At 46.0% G+C, this 16,378-nt stretch overlaps 1 protein-coding gene and 1 pseudogene across 1 annotated transcript; both read left to right on the forward strand.

Moving 5' to 3' along the window:
- Positions 1–12,205: 12,205 nt before the first annotated feature.
- Positions 12,206–13,395, forward strand: LOC136460649 (uncharacterized). Its single transcript, XM_066460271.1, has 3 exons — positions 12,206–12,286; positions 12,678–12,808; positions 13,092–13,395. The coding sequence occupies exons 1-3, from the start codon at positions 12,206–12,208 to the stop codon at positions 13,393–13,395; spliced, it is 516 nt and encodes a 171-aa protein (XP_066316368.1).
- A 38-nt stretch (positions 13,396–13,433) lies between these two features.
- Positions 13,434–14,977, forward strand: LOC136460650 (protein ALP1-like; annotated as a pseudogene).
- Positions 14,978–16,378: the final 1,401 nt, after the last annotated feature.

Below are 16,378 nucleotides of genomic sequence, written 5' to 3' on the forward strand. Positions count from 1 at the left end.
CGGAGCTAGATCCATCGTGGTCGGAGCCGTAGCCGTGGTGGTCGGAGCCGTATCCGTAGTGGTCAGAGTCGTAGCCGACGCAAGTGAAGTAGTGGTTGGCGCAGACTGAATCCACGCCTCCCCCGTGGTCATGGCGATGACGTCGTTGGAGCCGGTGGTCCAGGTGATCTGGCCGACGGTGAACGTGAGGCCGTTGGGCGTAGCCATGGAGCCGGAGGTGATGACCGTCTTGTTTGCTTGGAGAGCAATACGCACACCCCCTACCTGGCGCGCCACTGTCGACAAAATATGGTCGGCAGTCTACCTAGGGGTATGCCCAAGGTAGTAGATTGTCGACAGACAGATGCGCAAGCCACAAACAAGACGGTGACGCAAGACAAACACGAGGTTTTATCCAGGTTCGGCCGCCAAGAAGGCGTAATACCTATGTCCTGCGTCTGATTGGTATTGCTGTATGTCAATGAGAGATGTTTTTTAGAGGGATCCCCTGCCCGCCTTATATAGTCCGGGGAGCAGAGTTACAGATCTGGAAACTAATCCTAGTCAGTTACAATTGCCATATGTAGCCGGATAAGGATTCCTATTCTAACCGACCAGGATCCTACTTGATCGCCAAATCTGCCTTGACTCCTTGCGCGGGACTCCAACCAGGTTGGCTGGGCCGCACGTCGTCTTTCGGCTGGACCGGACCCATCGATCCGGGCCGGCCCAAGCTTAGCCATAAGGGTATAGGGGTTAATACCCCCACAACATGCATATATGTATATATATATATGTATATATATATATATGTATATATATATATATATGACGAGGCTAAAATGCACCTGGGTGCATTCTGTGCAGCAAATGCACCTGACCGCGAACGCGAGACGCGCGGAGCGTGGCGAGCGGCGAGCGCGAGGTAAGTCCACGCTCCTGCATGCAAAACTAAATGGAGACAACCAACTACGTGATGCCACCTAACAGCTCAACCCACCACTCCAGGAAGCATGCATGCAGGGAAACTTTTGTTGATTCTAAACGAAAAAATGCGATATCTTCTAAACCACAGATCTGATTTTAGATCTATTTGAAGTAGGTTGTTGAAAAAATATGCTTAACACAACGAGATCCATGAAGGTTGTATTTGATGAATTTTTTTTCAAATACGTAATTGCAATATGTTGTACTATCAGTTGCAAGCACTTCTACAACACAATTGCAACTTGGTTGTAGCATATTTAGCACTGGTTGCAATGAAGGTTGTATTTGATGAAGTTTTTTTCAAATACGTATTTGCAATATGTTGTAATATGAGTTGTAAGCACTTCTACAATACGATTGCAACTTGGCTGTAGCGTATTTAGCATGGGTTGCAATGAAGACTGTATTTGATGAAGTTTTTTTTTTCAAATACGTAATTGCAATATGTTGTACTATGAGTTGCAAGCACTTCTACAACACAATTGTAACTTGGTTGTAGCGTATTTAACACTGGTTGCAATGAAGGCTGTATTTGATGAAGTTTTTTTTCAAATACATAATTGCAATATGTTGTACTATGAGTTGCAAGTACTTCTACACCACAATTGCAACTTGGCTGTAGCGTATTTAGCACTGATTGCAACTTAGAATTGCAACTTGGCGTGATTATAGTGACCAGATGCATATAATACACAGAGTTATAACTAGTTGCAACTAGGTGGTAGATAGAGTTGCAATCGGTAGTACATTGACATGCAACTCGCTTAAAGGATAAAAAAATATATCCATATTGGATCTAGTTTTGCTCAGAATATTTTTTGAGTCGGATGCAACAAACAGTTTGTCAATTGGGGTTACGGTTTAGGAGAAAATTTGTTTCAAAGATTGAAACCAACAAAAACTTCCATGCATGTATGTATTCGCTTGGGCGCGCTGGTTGCTCCAAGTTGGTGCGCCCACCGGCCTAGGTGCATTCTATATACAGGATGCACCCAAGTGTATTATAGCAAAACAGTATATATATATATATACACACACACATGATACAACACATCAAATAAATGCTTATCACACAAATGTATAAATTTTCTTCCATTGACATGCACAAATATCAAAATGCATATATGTCCAAATAATCATACAGAGGCCATATGCCGAGTTATTAAGACGTAACTACGTCATGGCCTAAATAAATAACACGATATTCATAAAAGCTTTGCATAAACTAAATACATGCACATCGTGGTCTCCTAAAAAAACCCAAATAAGCTATCGGTCATTCGTATTTACAAAGAGTGTGCGTTAGTTTGCCAAGAAATGAACTCATGTCATGTTGAAAAGAAATGTCAATTATGCCCCAGATAGGCCCTCCAAATGCTATGCATCACGGCTAACTTAAATTTAGCTCCTTAGTTAGACTACACTCATATAAGGTTATGTCTAGCTATAACGAACCAAATCAAATCAAATTAAATAGCATAGTGTATGTGAACCCTTGGTCAAATATCATGTCATGAGCATGTACGTCAACTTTGATAAAACAAATCAACTCCATGCGTCACCTAGGTTTGGTGCAACAACATATCTTCTTGAAATTTGACGAGATAATTATCTGGTCTTTGCCCATACAAAATATTGTGCCATATGTTGAGTACATTTATAAATGTCAAACCATGACCTCCATGATTCTACAAGACTATGTCAAATTTAGTCTTCAAAGTAAACCACGTGCATACATGATATAATGCACTATTCATGCAAGAAATGACATGGCCGAAGTGCAAAACATACACATGCATTCATCCACGACTATAAGATTGAAGACTTTATTTTCTTTTGTAGTTTGTAATAGGAAGCCATATGATGTAATCTTATTTTTCGTGTACTTATGTTGGAACTCTTAATCAGGGGTGTTCTCTTCAGAGATGTAATTAACATAATTTTTATGCAAATATAAGAATTATGGAAGTATAGACTTGCAATACCTGTTCTTTTTCTTTTGTCCCAATTAAATTTAACCAAAACCAACTTTGTCTCTGCTGACGCGGAGGTGGGTCATAGCTGGCCGTTTCCCCTCCATCACTCCAAAAAGTTTTGGAGGTGAGCATTTGCATCCTCGTGGGTTTTCCACAAAATGAGCTAACTTGAACCATCGTAATTAACGCTGGCTTAAGCTCAAAGTTAGCGTCCCCATTGATAACATTGGGTCCGGTGGCTACATTAGCTGCCAAGGGTGCAGAAAAATAACGAATGGACTTGTCGCCCATGATCGTGTAGGGTAGTGATAGGGTATGAGGAAAAAAAGATAAACTACTTAGGATAACTAAAAGACTAGTTAGCAAGACTAACAATATAAATTCGAGGCCAGTTGCCTTCCCCGGCAACGGTGCCAGAAATACTTGTTGATACTTCTTAACAACTATTGGAGGAATTTCGAGCGCACAGAACTATCGCGTAGCACTTCGCTCATTGAGTACCGAGTATCGAATTTATATTTTTTCCACATGAAGACGGAAAGCTAGAATTTATATTTATTGGTAGATTGTTAAGGGAAGCCTAAGTGTATCCTAGGTAAGTGAACGATAGTGGAAGTTGAATGTCAACTACCTAAGCAAAGCAATAATACTAGAATAAATTACTGAAATAAATACTGAATAAAGTAAATGCTAAATTAAAGAATTACAAAAGAGCTATACCAGACCCAGAAGACTCTTCTGAACTCCGAGAGAAGCTCCGCTCTTACTCTACTCCACTACTAGACTACTACTCTATAGTTAATGCTAAGCTAGAAAGCTAAGAGAAGCTTGGAGAGCGTGGAAATGAATGGGGTACTTCTCCACCGAGCTCCACACCCTCTATTTGTAGGTAGCAGGTAGGTAGGTGGAGCACCTAGGGCGTCGGGCGGCACTAGGGGCGCCGATAGGCCCTTGGATGCACCGCCTTTGCATCGTAGCGCCGTGGTTGCTCCTCCAAGTCGGTTGTGAAGCTAGCACATGTCGAAATTCGATAGGTAAGTCGGTTGGTAAGGCAGTGGAAGCCTCCCAAGTCTATGACAATGGGCCTATGGATCCACCGTCATCAAATCTTGTCCATTGATCAAACCGACTTGAATGGACGCTTGTCATTGACTCTAGAACAGCTCCCACGGATCGATGATGTGGCATGGCCACTTGGGAGGGCGGGCGGCGCTGCCAAGTGGGCCCAAGGCTCCCTGCCATGTCCACTTGCTTTCATGTGTCCATATTTGTCACCTTTTTGCTTATTTTTGCTCAAATTTCCTGCATACAAATAATTCTACAAGCACTGGTGGAACTAGGTGAATTATAAACAAAATTCTTCACATGTGATGATGATTTACCTCAATTTGTCAGGCTTTTGGGTGGAATGTTGATGGTCAAAACGGTTGTTAGTGACTGTCAACAGTCAGTCCAAAATGACGGGGAAGACGACCGTCTAGTACCACGAATGGAGTCTAGCTGAGCGTAGAATGATCACTAGTGTTGTTGTACCAGAAATCAGCATGAGGAATCCATTTGATCCAGCGACGTGGGCAACAGTGGACGAAGCATCTCAGGTAGGTCTCAAGACACTGATTCACCCATTCAGTCTGGCCATCAGACTGCGGGTGATAAGAAGAAAACATGCAGAGCTCGACCTGTGCCAACCTGAAGAGCTCCTGACTTGTGAAAATGGGGTCCCGGTCCGAGATGATATGAGTTGGTAACCAATGGAGCCGAAACATAGAATCCAGAAAGGACTGAGCAACCTTGGCAGCTGTAAACGGGTGGTGAAGTGGGATAAAGTGAACAAACTTACTGAACTTATCCACAACAACCATGATGCAGTTGGCATATCCTGATGTCGGCAAGCCTTCGATAAAGTCCATCGACACCACCTGCCAGGCCTTAGTAGGAACCGGGAGGGGAAGAAGGAGCCCTGGGTATTTCGAGCGGTCAGACTTAGCCTGCAGACATGTGGTGCAAGAAGCAACAAATGCTTTGACATCAGACTTCATGCCGGGCCAGGCAAACAAATGCTTGAGGCGACTATGGGTGACCGGAAAGCCTGAATGCCCTCCCAAGGCGGAGATCACTTTGAGTTGAACTTGCTTGTTTTGACCAAGCCATACACGACCCTTGTAACGCAAAACACCAGAATGTAGTGAGTAAGGTGGATGAACAAGGGGGTCAATAGAGAGTTCCTGATTCAGCTTCACCGTGGCAGGATCAAAAGAGTAACCATCAACCACTTCTGTCAGCCAGGTTGGAGTAGCGGTGGAGATAGCCAGAAGCTGATCAGAGGGGGCTGAGTGGCGGGAGAGGGCATCAGCCGCGGCATTGGACTTTCCAGGCTTGTAAACAACCTTGTACTGCAGGCCAAGCAACTTAGTATACATTTTCATTTGCCATGGTGTATGTAGCCGCTGGTCAGAGATATGCATCAAACTGCGCTGGTCGGTAAAAATCGTGAACTCTGCATGCTGCAGGTAAGAGCACCACTGCTCAATTGCCACCAATATGGCAAGATACTCTTTCTCATACATTGATAATCCACGAGAACGAGGGCCCAAGGCCTTGCTGACATATGCCAAGGGGTGCAGGTCCTGCATCAGTACAGCACCAACTCCGGTGTCACAAGCATCGGTTTGTATTTGGAACGGACGACTGAAGTCTGGGGAGCGAGAACCGGAGCCGACACAAGAGTGGCATCCCATGCCTCAAACGGAGAAGAGTGAGCAGCAGTCCACATGAACAGAGTACCTTTCTTGAGGAGATTGGTCAGTGGCCGGGCTATGACTACGAAATTTTGAACGAACTTGCGGTAATATCCCGCTAAGCCTAAGAAGCTGCGGAGTTGTTTGAGATCCTGGGGAACAGGTTGCACATCAGAGATCATACTCGGGTCTGTTGCAACGCCATCCACGCTAATGACATGGCCGAGATAAGTGATGGAGCTATGAGCAAAGCGGCATTTGCTTAATTTGAGCTTCCACTGATCATCATAAAGGAGTTGGAGCACCTAGCACAAATTGTCAATATGAGCCTCCAGACTAGGACTATAGACCAAGATATCATAAAAAAAAAAGACTACTGCGCATTTTCTGAGCAGAGGCTTCAAGGTGCAGTTCATAGCCCCCTGGAAAGAATTTGGTGCTCCGGTGAGGCCAAACGACATGACGTTGAATTCAAACTGCCCCCAATGGGTCTAGAAGGCCGTCTTGTACTCTTCCCCTTCGGCTAATCTTATCTGATTGAAACCAGCTCTCAAGTCCAAGCATGAAAACCATCGGGCGTTGGCAAGCTCGTCCAACAGTTCGTCGACCACTGGAATGAGAACTTCGCCTTGACAGTAAGGGCGCTAAGCATTCGATAGTCTACGCAGAAGTGCCAACTACCGTCCTTCTTGTGGACTAAGTGTACTGGTGAAGAAAAGGCGCTTGAACTGGGCCTGATGAGGCCGGACTGGAGCATCTCTGATACTTGCTTTTCAATCTCGTCCTTCAGCTTCGGAGCGTATCGGTATTGCCGGACTGCAACAGGTGACGCGCTAGGGACCAGAGGATGGTATGGTCACAAGTGTGCCTTGGTGGTAGCTTAGATCGTTCTTCAAACAGGTAGCTGAACTCATCGAGCAGAGCTTGGATCTGAGGTGGCACACCCTCGGACTACTGATTACCCACTGCCTCTAAAAGTTGATAGAGCTGAAAGACTGAGGGCTGCCCACCATCAGATGACTGTCCTTGAAGCAGAACATTACTGTTTCCATCCAGAATTGACATCCATTTTTCGCGCCAATGCACTTTCATAGGTGAGAAGGCCTCGAGCCAATCCATGCCCACGATCATGTCATAAGAACCCAAGGAAAGCACCCGCAGAGTACTATGGGCTGATTTGGTGCGTGAGAAAAATATTGTTCGCTGGCTGAAAAAGTACGGCTTATAAGTCAAACAAGCCTAAACGAACGGAGCCGAGACCTAGATAGATTGCCGGCAACAGAAGAGCTGATCAATGTGTGGCTACTACCAGAATCAACCAGAATAGTCACTTCCCAACCGGCAATAGAGCCCAATAAGTGCATAGTGCGTATTGCAGAGTTGCCAGAGATAGCTACTAAAGACAATAACATGCACAGCTAACCAGGCTCAGGAGCTGGAGTATCCGAAGTCTCACCCTCTTCATAGAAGTCACTCTGGCATAAATCCCAAACCTCTTGAAGTGCGTGAAGCTGAGGGACTGCAGCACAGCGGTGACCGGGTGCCCACTTTTCTCCACAGCGAACGCACAGCCCCCTTGCCTTGCGGTAGGAGCGCAGGGTGGACAGCTTATCGTCCACGGTGGAAGACTTGTTGCCTGGCTTCTTGTCATCTTCGGAAGCCTGCAGTGCAAGCGAGGCGGAGGTGGAGGAAGAGGAAGTGCCCCCTTGATGGTCGCCGTCTTGGAGAATATTAAGCCATCAGACTTCCTGAACACCTTGCGCTGGCCTTGCTCCGACGCCTCCTCATGTAACAAAGCGAGAATACACGCAGAATCCAAATAGGGAGGGCGAGCAACAAGAACAGCCGGACGAATGTCGTCGTGCAATCCATCAATGAACCGGGTTGTGTAGGCTAGGATATCATGGTTGGGATTGTACGCAGTGAGTTGCTCAATGAGGTCTGTGTAGCGCTCAATGTACTCGGACACGGTGGTGGTATGTCTGATATGGAACATTTGCCGAAGCAATAGCTCATGCTGATCGCGGCTGAAATGCTCGCGGAGGAGGGCTATAAAGGATTCCCACAAAATGTTTTGTATAAGACGCTCGACGGACTAGAGCCAATGAGCGGCCGCGTGCGTGAAGTGGTGAGTGGCGACACGGACCCAGATAGAGTTGTGAACTGAGTACATCTCGAAGTGGTTTTGAGCGCGAGTAATCCACAACTGGGGGTTATCCCCGTCGAATTGGGGGAAAAGCATATCCGGTAATTGACCGAGATTGCGGTTGGCGGTGGAATTTGGGGATGGGTTGTGGGGAATTGGGGGATGAGCTGGCTGCGGATGGGGATTGGGTGGAGGGGGAATTTGATTAGACCGTCTACAACAAGAAACCTATATAAGCATTAAAATCTAAAACGGATAGCAAGAGCTTAAAAATCAGCCTCCAATAGAGTACTTATACGGTAGATTTATTTTAGGTTGCCTAAGAGACACAACTCAAATATGAGCATCCTCTCTTCTGTAAACTCATTTGCAGAAAGAATTCTCTTTTGGATCTTGTTGTTGAAGAAGATACCAAATATGTATTGAACTTTTTGCTTGTAGCACTATCCAAAGAACGAATATGTCTTGTATTTTAGGTGTTGTTGTTGAACATAGCCTTAGGAAGGCCAAACTGGGTGGTAGGAGGGGGATATGGTAATGGCAGCGGGTAGTGAAGGTTCAGGGGAATTGGCGGAGGTGGGGGAAAAGCGGTGAAACCCAGCCTCAAGGTAGGAGAAGAAGTGGGGAAACTGAACGTACCATTGGCATTGAACGGGGCTATGGCCGTGACTGATCCATAGCCTGTTTCCTATATTGGTGAGGGCAGGCCGTGCCCGTAGGGCCAGTCAGTCGGGTATTCGGCAGATGGGCGACCGGTGATCGACTCTGGTGAGGGCGGCATCTCGACGATGGGCCGATCCAGGCGCTTGGAGAGCTGCTCCACCTCGGCTCGGACGCTGAAGATGGAGCTCTCAATCCGAGGGCGCTAGGACTCGAACGCCTCCACAATGGTCTCGAGCACCGAGATGCGGTCGTCGCGCTCGTCCTGGATCTCGCTGAAGCGCACAAGCTCGAGGTCGAGGACGCGCTGCTCAAGGTCGCCAATGCAGTCCACGAATTGTCCTCCCCAGTTGTCGGCAGGGCAGAGGCGGCATACTGCTCTAGAAGGCAAGGCGTTTGTCGACTGTGGAGTCGCGTTGCTGCTGGGAGGACTCGGAATCGACGAGGCGGCGCTCCCAGCGGCCATTGAAGGAGTCGAACTCACTGCGGAACTCGTCGAACTTCTGGATCGGCTCATCGAACATGTTGCGGACGACCAGATTCATGGCGCTGCGAGCTCGCTGAAGTCGATTGAAGTGGCTGTGGAGGGGCTCCAACACGCACAGCGCCCAGAGATCGACGGCTTTGATACCACTGTCAGCAGCGGCGGCGGCTGCTGAATGGAAACAAGAAGGATAAACAGTAATACGAGAAATGTAGCCGCCGGCGGAAGGCCGGTTCTATTGTAAAGCATAAAATGTAACGAGTTAGGGTTTCAAAAGATACATCAGCCTCCAATTCACTCCCCTTTTATCCTCTCACTCACTGGGCCGCTCAACACACGCATTACAAGCCCATTCGGGGCCAACCAGTTGGACTTGGGCCTTGGTGCCGCAGCTGGGTCGCCCGGATGGGGGCTGCTGACTCAGTGACAGTAATCTTTCTCCCTTCATTTGTTTATTCATTTTCCTTGTTATTTATGATCTGTCTTGCTCTGTAGAATCCACAATTTAGTTTCAAGCCTTGTGGAAACAGAATACCACTTATCCATAGAAATGTTTGTTTTAGCCGTGGATGCTCAATCGGAACTTTGTACATTTGTATACTGAGCAAGTGAAACGATAGATCAGTTGGTCTTGCAGTGCGCTTTACACCCTGTCGGTCAGAGTTCGAACCTCCACGGGACGGATTTGTTGGTCGAAGGAGGCGTAGTTTATCTGCGCGTTGAAAAAAAATTCACTCGTTGCCCCACATTAAAGCACAGTTCTAAGGCCAGCCCAGTCTCACGAGAGTTGCGGTGCCACTGTGTATGAGTGGGACATAGGTTCGGGAGTTTTCTCGATCTGCGTGAGAAGATCTTCTTCTTAAACACAAATGTTCGGGGCTGTCTTACTCTGCGGGTTGAGTTTTCTTATATTTGTATATTGTATGTTTTGCACCATATATATATATGGCTGGGTTCAGTGTATGCGCGCGTTGCGCTTTGTTAGACTGTCTTCAATAAGTGATTTATATGGGCACATAAACCCAAAATGAGTAGCAGGAGACTCAAAATCAGTCTCCAACAGAGTATCTATACGGGAGACCCATTTTGGATTGTTCGAGAGGCATAATCCAAATACGAGTATTATCTCTTCTGAAAACCCATTTGTAGAAAGGATTCTTTTTTGGTTCTGTTGTTAGAAAAGATATCGAATAAGTATTGAATCATTTGACTGCAGCGCTATCAAACGTTAAATGAGTCTTATATTTTAGGTGCTGTTGTTGAAGATACTGTTAATTGTTTACGCGCGGCGCGCTGATTGGTCACGATACAAGGGGCCCTGTCGGTTTATACAAGCCCCGTTGGCTTCAGATTCTTGCGTCTGCGTCTACGGCTAACTTTATATATACAAGCTCAAATGGATCTTCATTGGGATAGCCGTACACCGTGGGTAGCTAGGTTTATATATACTATTTTCGTATTTATTCCTAAGGTTGTCCGCACCTCAGAACGCTAAAGCGGCCGGTGCGCTAGCAGTGGCGTACCGCGCGCTCGCACCGCGCGTCCACAACGCGCGCGGTAGCATACCGGCCGCACAGGAAAGCGCTATTTCCAGCGCGCGTCCCAGCTCCGCTAAACACTGTAGCGAAGAGAGGGAGAGTTTTGGTGAGAGAGAGAAAGGGAGAGGGAGAGGAATAAAATATGGAATAGTGAGTATAGAGTATGGGATAGAGATAACATGTGTGTGGAAGAAATGAATATAGAGTAGAGAATCTTAATGACTAGGATAGAATATTCCTTTTAAGAGATGAAAATAGAGATTGATGAGTGCGGATAGCCTAAGGCCCTGTTTGGTTAGGCTTTTGGCTTTGACTTTTGGCCCCAAAAGCCAAAAGCCCAACCAAAGGGGCTGTTTTTGGAGGCTGCTTTTTCAGAAGCAGCAGCTTTTCCGTAGTACATTTTTGAAAGCTGGTTTGACCCTGCTTTTGACTTTTGGCTTTCTGCTTTTCAAAATTGGTGGAATAAAAAGCTCTTCCATAGTTGTTTCAAGAGAGATAAAGATAGAAGGTATATTTTATACTTGTTTAACCAAACAGCTTTCAGCTTTTCTACAGCTCACAGCCCACAGCAGCTTTTCCACAGCTCACATCCCACAGCAGCTTTTTCCCATAGCCACAGCTCAACCAAACAGGGCCTAAATGTCAATGCGACTCTAGTAACCAGTGTCTTAATAGCATTAAAATAACCGATGCGATAATGTACTGCAGTTAATTACAAGCAGAGGAGAGAGCTGACGAAAGATTGCATAATTAATATAACTGGTTGTTAGTATACCTCCTGTAGATAAGTTTTTTCTAGAAGGTCGATGCTCGGGTCACTCATTATTCTATAAAAACCACATCGATCAGGGTTCAGGACGATCCTCCCTACCGTTACAGAAAAGGGAAAAAAAGAAAAGCATCTCACCTACGTACTAGCGGACGCAGAGGAACAGTGTTTCTGTGCTGGAAATCTGTGTAAGCACCACGTACAGACGCAGGGTGCTTGATCTGGGAACTGAAGTTTCGTCTCTGTCTAGGATGCTAAATAGGAGAATTAAATATAAATTAATTCTAAAACTAATTGCACAGATGTAGACTAATTTATGAGACGAATCTATTAAACTTAAATAATTTATCATTAACATGTGTTTACTGTAGCACCACCTTATCAAATCATAAACTAGTTAGTCTTAGGGTCTGTTTGGTTCATGGACTAAACTAAAATGTGGACTAAAATGCTCACTTTTAGTCCCTAAAATGCCAAACACATGGATTAAATATTGGACTAAAGGGTTTAGTCCTCTAGTCCATGAGAGGGTGACTAAACTGGACTAAAGTGTTCTGGAGACACTCCTACCCCTCATTACTGCCCATCCCACCGTTAGCGCACTGCCCTTACCCGCTCCCATCCCACCGTCAGCGCACTCCCCATCCCAAGCCGTCAGCGCACTGCCCTCCAGAGCCGCCGCCGCTCACTCCCCACGCCGCCGTAGCCGCCACCGCCCCCCGCTCCTTCCCCACCCCCCCCCCATCTCCTCCCCACCTCCGCATCTACCATGGATAGCCACGGGAACGCCTACCGCGACTTCTTCTCTCGGGCAGGTTCTTCATCAACGGCTCCCAACTTCCCTTCTTTCTCGGACGCCGGCGACGAAGACGACTTCGGCCCCTTCTCCTAGCCGGCGGCCCCCAGCCTCACCGCTCCCCGGACGCGGATGGAGGATCTGGATCTGAACTCCCAGGCCAAGGGCTTCCCCCAGCTAGGCTCATACCAGGAGTTCCTACAGGCGGAGCAGGTTCCCGGCGACCAAGGCCTACCCCCCCCCCCCCCCCCGTGCCCCTGGTGGCAGATCCGGCCGTGGAGGAGGACGTGGGGTAGGCCGCGGTTCCAGGTCCCTGACCATTGGAGCGGGATCCGGCGGTGGCCATGGGGGAGGCCATGGGGGAGTCCGTGGGGTAGTCTGGGGGGAGGCCGTGGCGGAGGCCGTGGATCGACGTTTGCTGGGCACAGCTACGCGCCTCTAGAGCATCTCGGCGCTATCGAGGATGAAGATGACAACGGAACTGAACATAGTTCCCAATCGGTAAGATCCAAAACCATGATCTCATTTTGCTCATATGTTCCATTTGTAGCTGTTTTCAACATGTTTTGAGATGCTCCAGTAGATAATTAGGCTCCATTTGTAGAATCTATTTGACAAAGCCAATTGGACTGAAGAAAACACACACATATTCTGTGATGTAGTTGTTGAACAAATAAGGGCAGGGAATTGCTTGAATGGGACAATGTCTGGTAGAGGTTACAAGGAGATGCGTCGGCAATTTTTCGTGAAGACTGGCCTCAATCATTCAACGAAACAACTGAAGAACAGAATGACCCAATGCAAGACCCTATACAGTTTTTGGGTAATGCTTAACAATCATATTGCTTTAGGGTGACGACTTGATGGAACGATCATAGCACCGCTTGCCTTCTGGAAAAAAAGAGACAGAGGTAATTTCTATTGGATCTTTGCCATTACATATTCGTTCCTGTGGTTATGTCTTAATGACTGCTGATTTGTTCCTTACTTGTTTTGTCTCTTTCTTTGTGTGTTTCAGAAAAAAACCGAAATGTAAGAAGTTCATGTATGGCGTATCGACTTACGTTGACCAACTAGGTGAAATGTTCCATGGGGTGACAGTTGATGGATCCACCTCTTGCATCCCTGGACAAGGGACTTTTGATCCAGAAGAACGTGCTGATGAGGAAGGTGAAGATGCAGATGGAGAAGGCTTTGTGAATAGCCCAATGAGTTCTAACAGCCGCAAGAGGACAAGCAGCAGTACAAGCACAGCCTCAAGTCCACTCAAGAAAAGCAAAAGTCCAATGTTGAAGATGTTTAGGGGCTGCTTAAAGAGTTAGAAATTACTAGAAATAAGGAAGAAGAAACAATAGCTCAAATGGCAGACAAGAAGAGCCGGCAGAAGGAGGAGAAGAAAAAGGATATAGCAAGATGTCTAGATTTGGTGGTGGACTATAACTCAGAGGAATACTACATGGCTACTAAACTGTTCTGTGATGAATACAATCGACAAGTCTTTTGCCAGTTCAAAAAGAATGAAGACAGGTTGATGTGGTTGAAGAGATGCTGCAATGACACCAGATGATTTATTGTTGTAACTTAGTTTATCTGCAACAACTTTAGAACTTGAACTCATTTTGGCATGCTGGTTGCATGTGTGTTGAACTAGAGCTTGAACTTATGTTGCATTGTGGTTGGCTGTTTGTTACATTTTCATGTGGTTGGCTGTCTATTGCATTTTCATGTGGTTGGTTGTCTGTTGCATTTTCATGTGGTTGGTTGTTTGTTACATTAACATTTTCCTATTGCTGCTGCTGCTGTTGATCAACTCATTTTCTTGTTGTAACAGGGGTCCGATGATGATCAAGAAGTAGTAGACTATATCTTGAAGTGCCAGAAGAAAAGGAGAAGAATTGCTATTCTTGCTAGTGCCATGATCGGTATGTACCACTTTGACACATACATGAACAAATCTGAGTACAGGGTACCAACAGAAAGTGGGTATGAATGGGTCATGAGAACACTAGCAAATAAGACTTCTTGCTTCAACATGTTTAGGATGAGTAGGTGTGTGTTTGACAAGCTTCACAGTTTGCTAGTTGAGTCATATGGTTTAAGTCCACAAAGAGGATGTCATCTATGGAGGCTTTAGGGTTGTTTTTGTGGATATGTGGTGCCCCTCAGTCTGTTAGACAAGCTGAAGACCGTTTTACTAGGTCATTGGAGACAGTTTGTAGGAAGTTTGATAAAGTACTGCAAAGTGTGAGCAAGCTTGCGGCTGATATCATTAGGCCAGTAGACCCTGAATTTAAGAATGTGCATCCTAGGTTGCAATCTCCACGTTTTTCTTTATTCTTTGACAATTGCATTAGAGCAATTGATGGGACACATGTCCCTATTGTGGTACCAACTAGCAAGGTAGTCCAACATACGGGATGACATGGATATACAAGTTAGAATGTGATGGCCATATGTGACTTCGATATGAGATTTACTTTTGTCGTGGTGGGATGGTCTGGCTCGGTTCATGATATGAGGGTGTTCAAAGATGCAATTGAGAAATATGGAGACAAGTTTCCACATCCACCTCAAGGTATTGACTTGTTCTATTCTGTCTTCTTCTCTCATTTTTTCAATACTTTGCATGTCTTACATTAAAAAATATTGAATGTGTAGGCAAGTTCTATCTTATCGACTCGGGGTACCCAAACCGATCGGGTTATCTTGCACCGTACAAGGGTACAAAGTATCATCTCCCGGAGTATCGACAAGGCCCAATGCCAAGAGGTAAAAAAGAGCAGTTTAATTATGCACACTCTTCACTTCGTAATGTCATCGAGTGGTCTTTTGGAGTTTTGAAGATGAAGTGGAGGATTTTGTTAGATCTATCAAGTTATCCGATGCCAAAGCAAAGTCAAATAAATCTTGCATACATGGCACTTCATAATTTCATTCGAGGTAGTTTTTTGGGGATGAGGACTTTGATTTGTTTGATAATGATGAAAACTATGTTCCATTCACCGAGCCATCATCTTCTGAAGCAAATGCTGCTAATACACGGGGACGAAGATCAAACCATGAATCAATTTCGTGATTGGATAGCTGATGGTTTGTTTAGTAGATCATAGCTGTGATGGGTTTTAAGTTTATGGACAATTTTTTGAATGTATGAGCATTTTTTTTAGTGTATGAGCAGCTGTGATGTTTTGGGGTGAATGGGTTCAGCTCGGCCAGCAGCGCGTCCAGGAGCAGCGTGGTCTGCAGCTGTTTTATCTTCATCTCAACAGAAATAATATTGTCTTTATACAACTGCATTAATGGACTTTAGTCCCTGAAACCAAACAAAGTACGGACTAAACTTTAGTTCAGAGACTAAACTTTAGTCCGCGGACTAAAGAAACCAAACAAGCTCTTAATGGATTCGTCTCGCGAATTAGTCTTATATATGTAATTAGTTTTATAATTATATTTAATACTTTAAACTAGTGCCAAACGTCCAATGTGACACGATATTAGTCCCTGGTCACGTCACGTCATGCCATGCAGCCCAAGCACGGGCACGCACAAGTGGTGATCATTTTATATGCCAGGCCGCGCCGCGCGGGACGCGGGGGCGTCAAACATACCGCCCGCGCGCGCCAGACCAGCAAGCAAGCCACACATCAGCAAGACTGCATCTGAATAATCCTCGATGGGATGGTAGCAGTTGACCATGATGGGAGACGGCGACAGGAGGGAGAGGGCTGAAGCTAGCGCCGGAGATGGAGGAGGACGGGAGGGAGCTGCAGCAGGCAGCCGTGAGAATTCGAATTCGAATCCGAAGCCGGCGGCGGTGGGGCGCGTGCCGTTGTACCGGCTCTTCGAGTTCGCGGACCGGACGGACGCTCTGCTTATGGCCGTGGGCGCCGTCGCGGGGGTGGCCAACGGGATGGCGCAGCCGATCATGACTAAGGATGAAAACGGAACGGAAATATTCCGAACCGAACTGCATCGTTTTCTATATTTAATCCGATTGAAACCGTATTTTCTTGTCTGACTTTACTGTTTTCGCTTTCGCATTTCAGATGTTTTGTATTTCAAATGTAAAAGTAGAAAATGGTTTAGATATTTTTCGACCGTTTTCTACTTTTCTACTTTTAATTTAAAATATTTCGAATTGAAAATTCGGTTTAAACCAAATTTGGCCAACTGCACAGGTCATACAGCCCAATTACAGGTTGTTCACCACGCAGCTGCGTTCTTTCTACTGGTGGCCAGCTGCCCTCTCTTATAGACGGCGCCCAGCCTCATCTCTCGGTGCTAAATATCAGGAAACCAGCAGCA

This window comes from Miscanthus floridulus, chromosome 6 (genome assembly GCF_019320115.1).
Source record: "Miscanthus floridulus cultivar M001 chromosome 6, ASM1932011v1, whole genome shotgun sequence".
Lineage (NCBI taxonomy): Eukaryota > Viridiplantae > Streptophyta > Magnoliopsida > Poales > Poaceae > Miscanthus > Miscanthus floridulus.

Excerpts from the sequence above, each read along its gene's own strand:
- LOC136460649 (XM_066460271.1), top strand. The coding sequence starts at position 12,206 with ATGGAGGATCTGGATCTGAACTCCCAGGCCAAGGGCTTCCCCCAGCTA. Across the intron at positions 12,287-12,677 it reads AGTTCCTACAGGCGGAGCAG|AATCTATTTGACAAAGCCAA; the intron begins GTTCCCGGCGAC and ends CTCCATTTGTAG. Across the intron at positions 12,809-13,091 it reads GGTTACAAGGAGATGCGTCG|AAAAAAACCGAAATGTAAGA; the intron begins GCAATTTTTCGT and ends TGTGTGTTTCAG.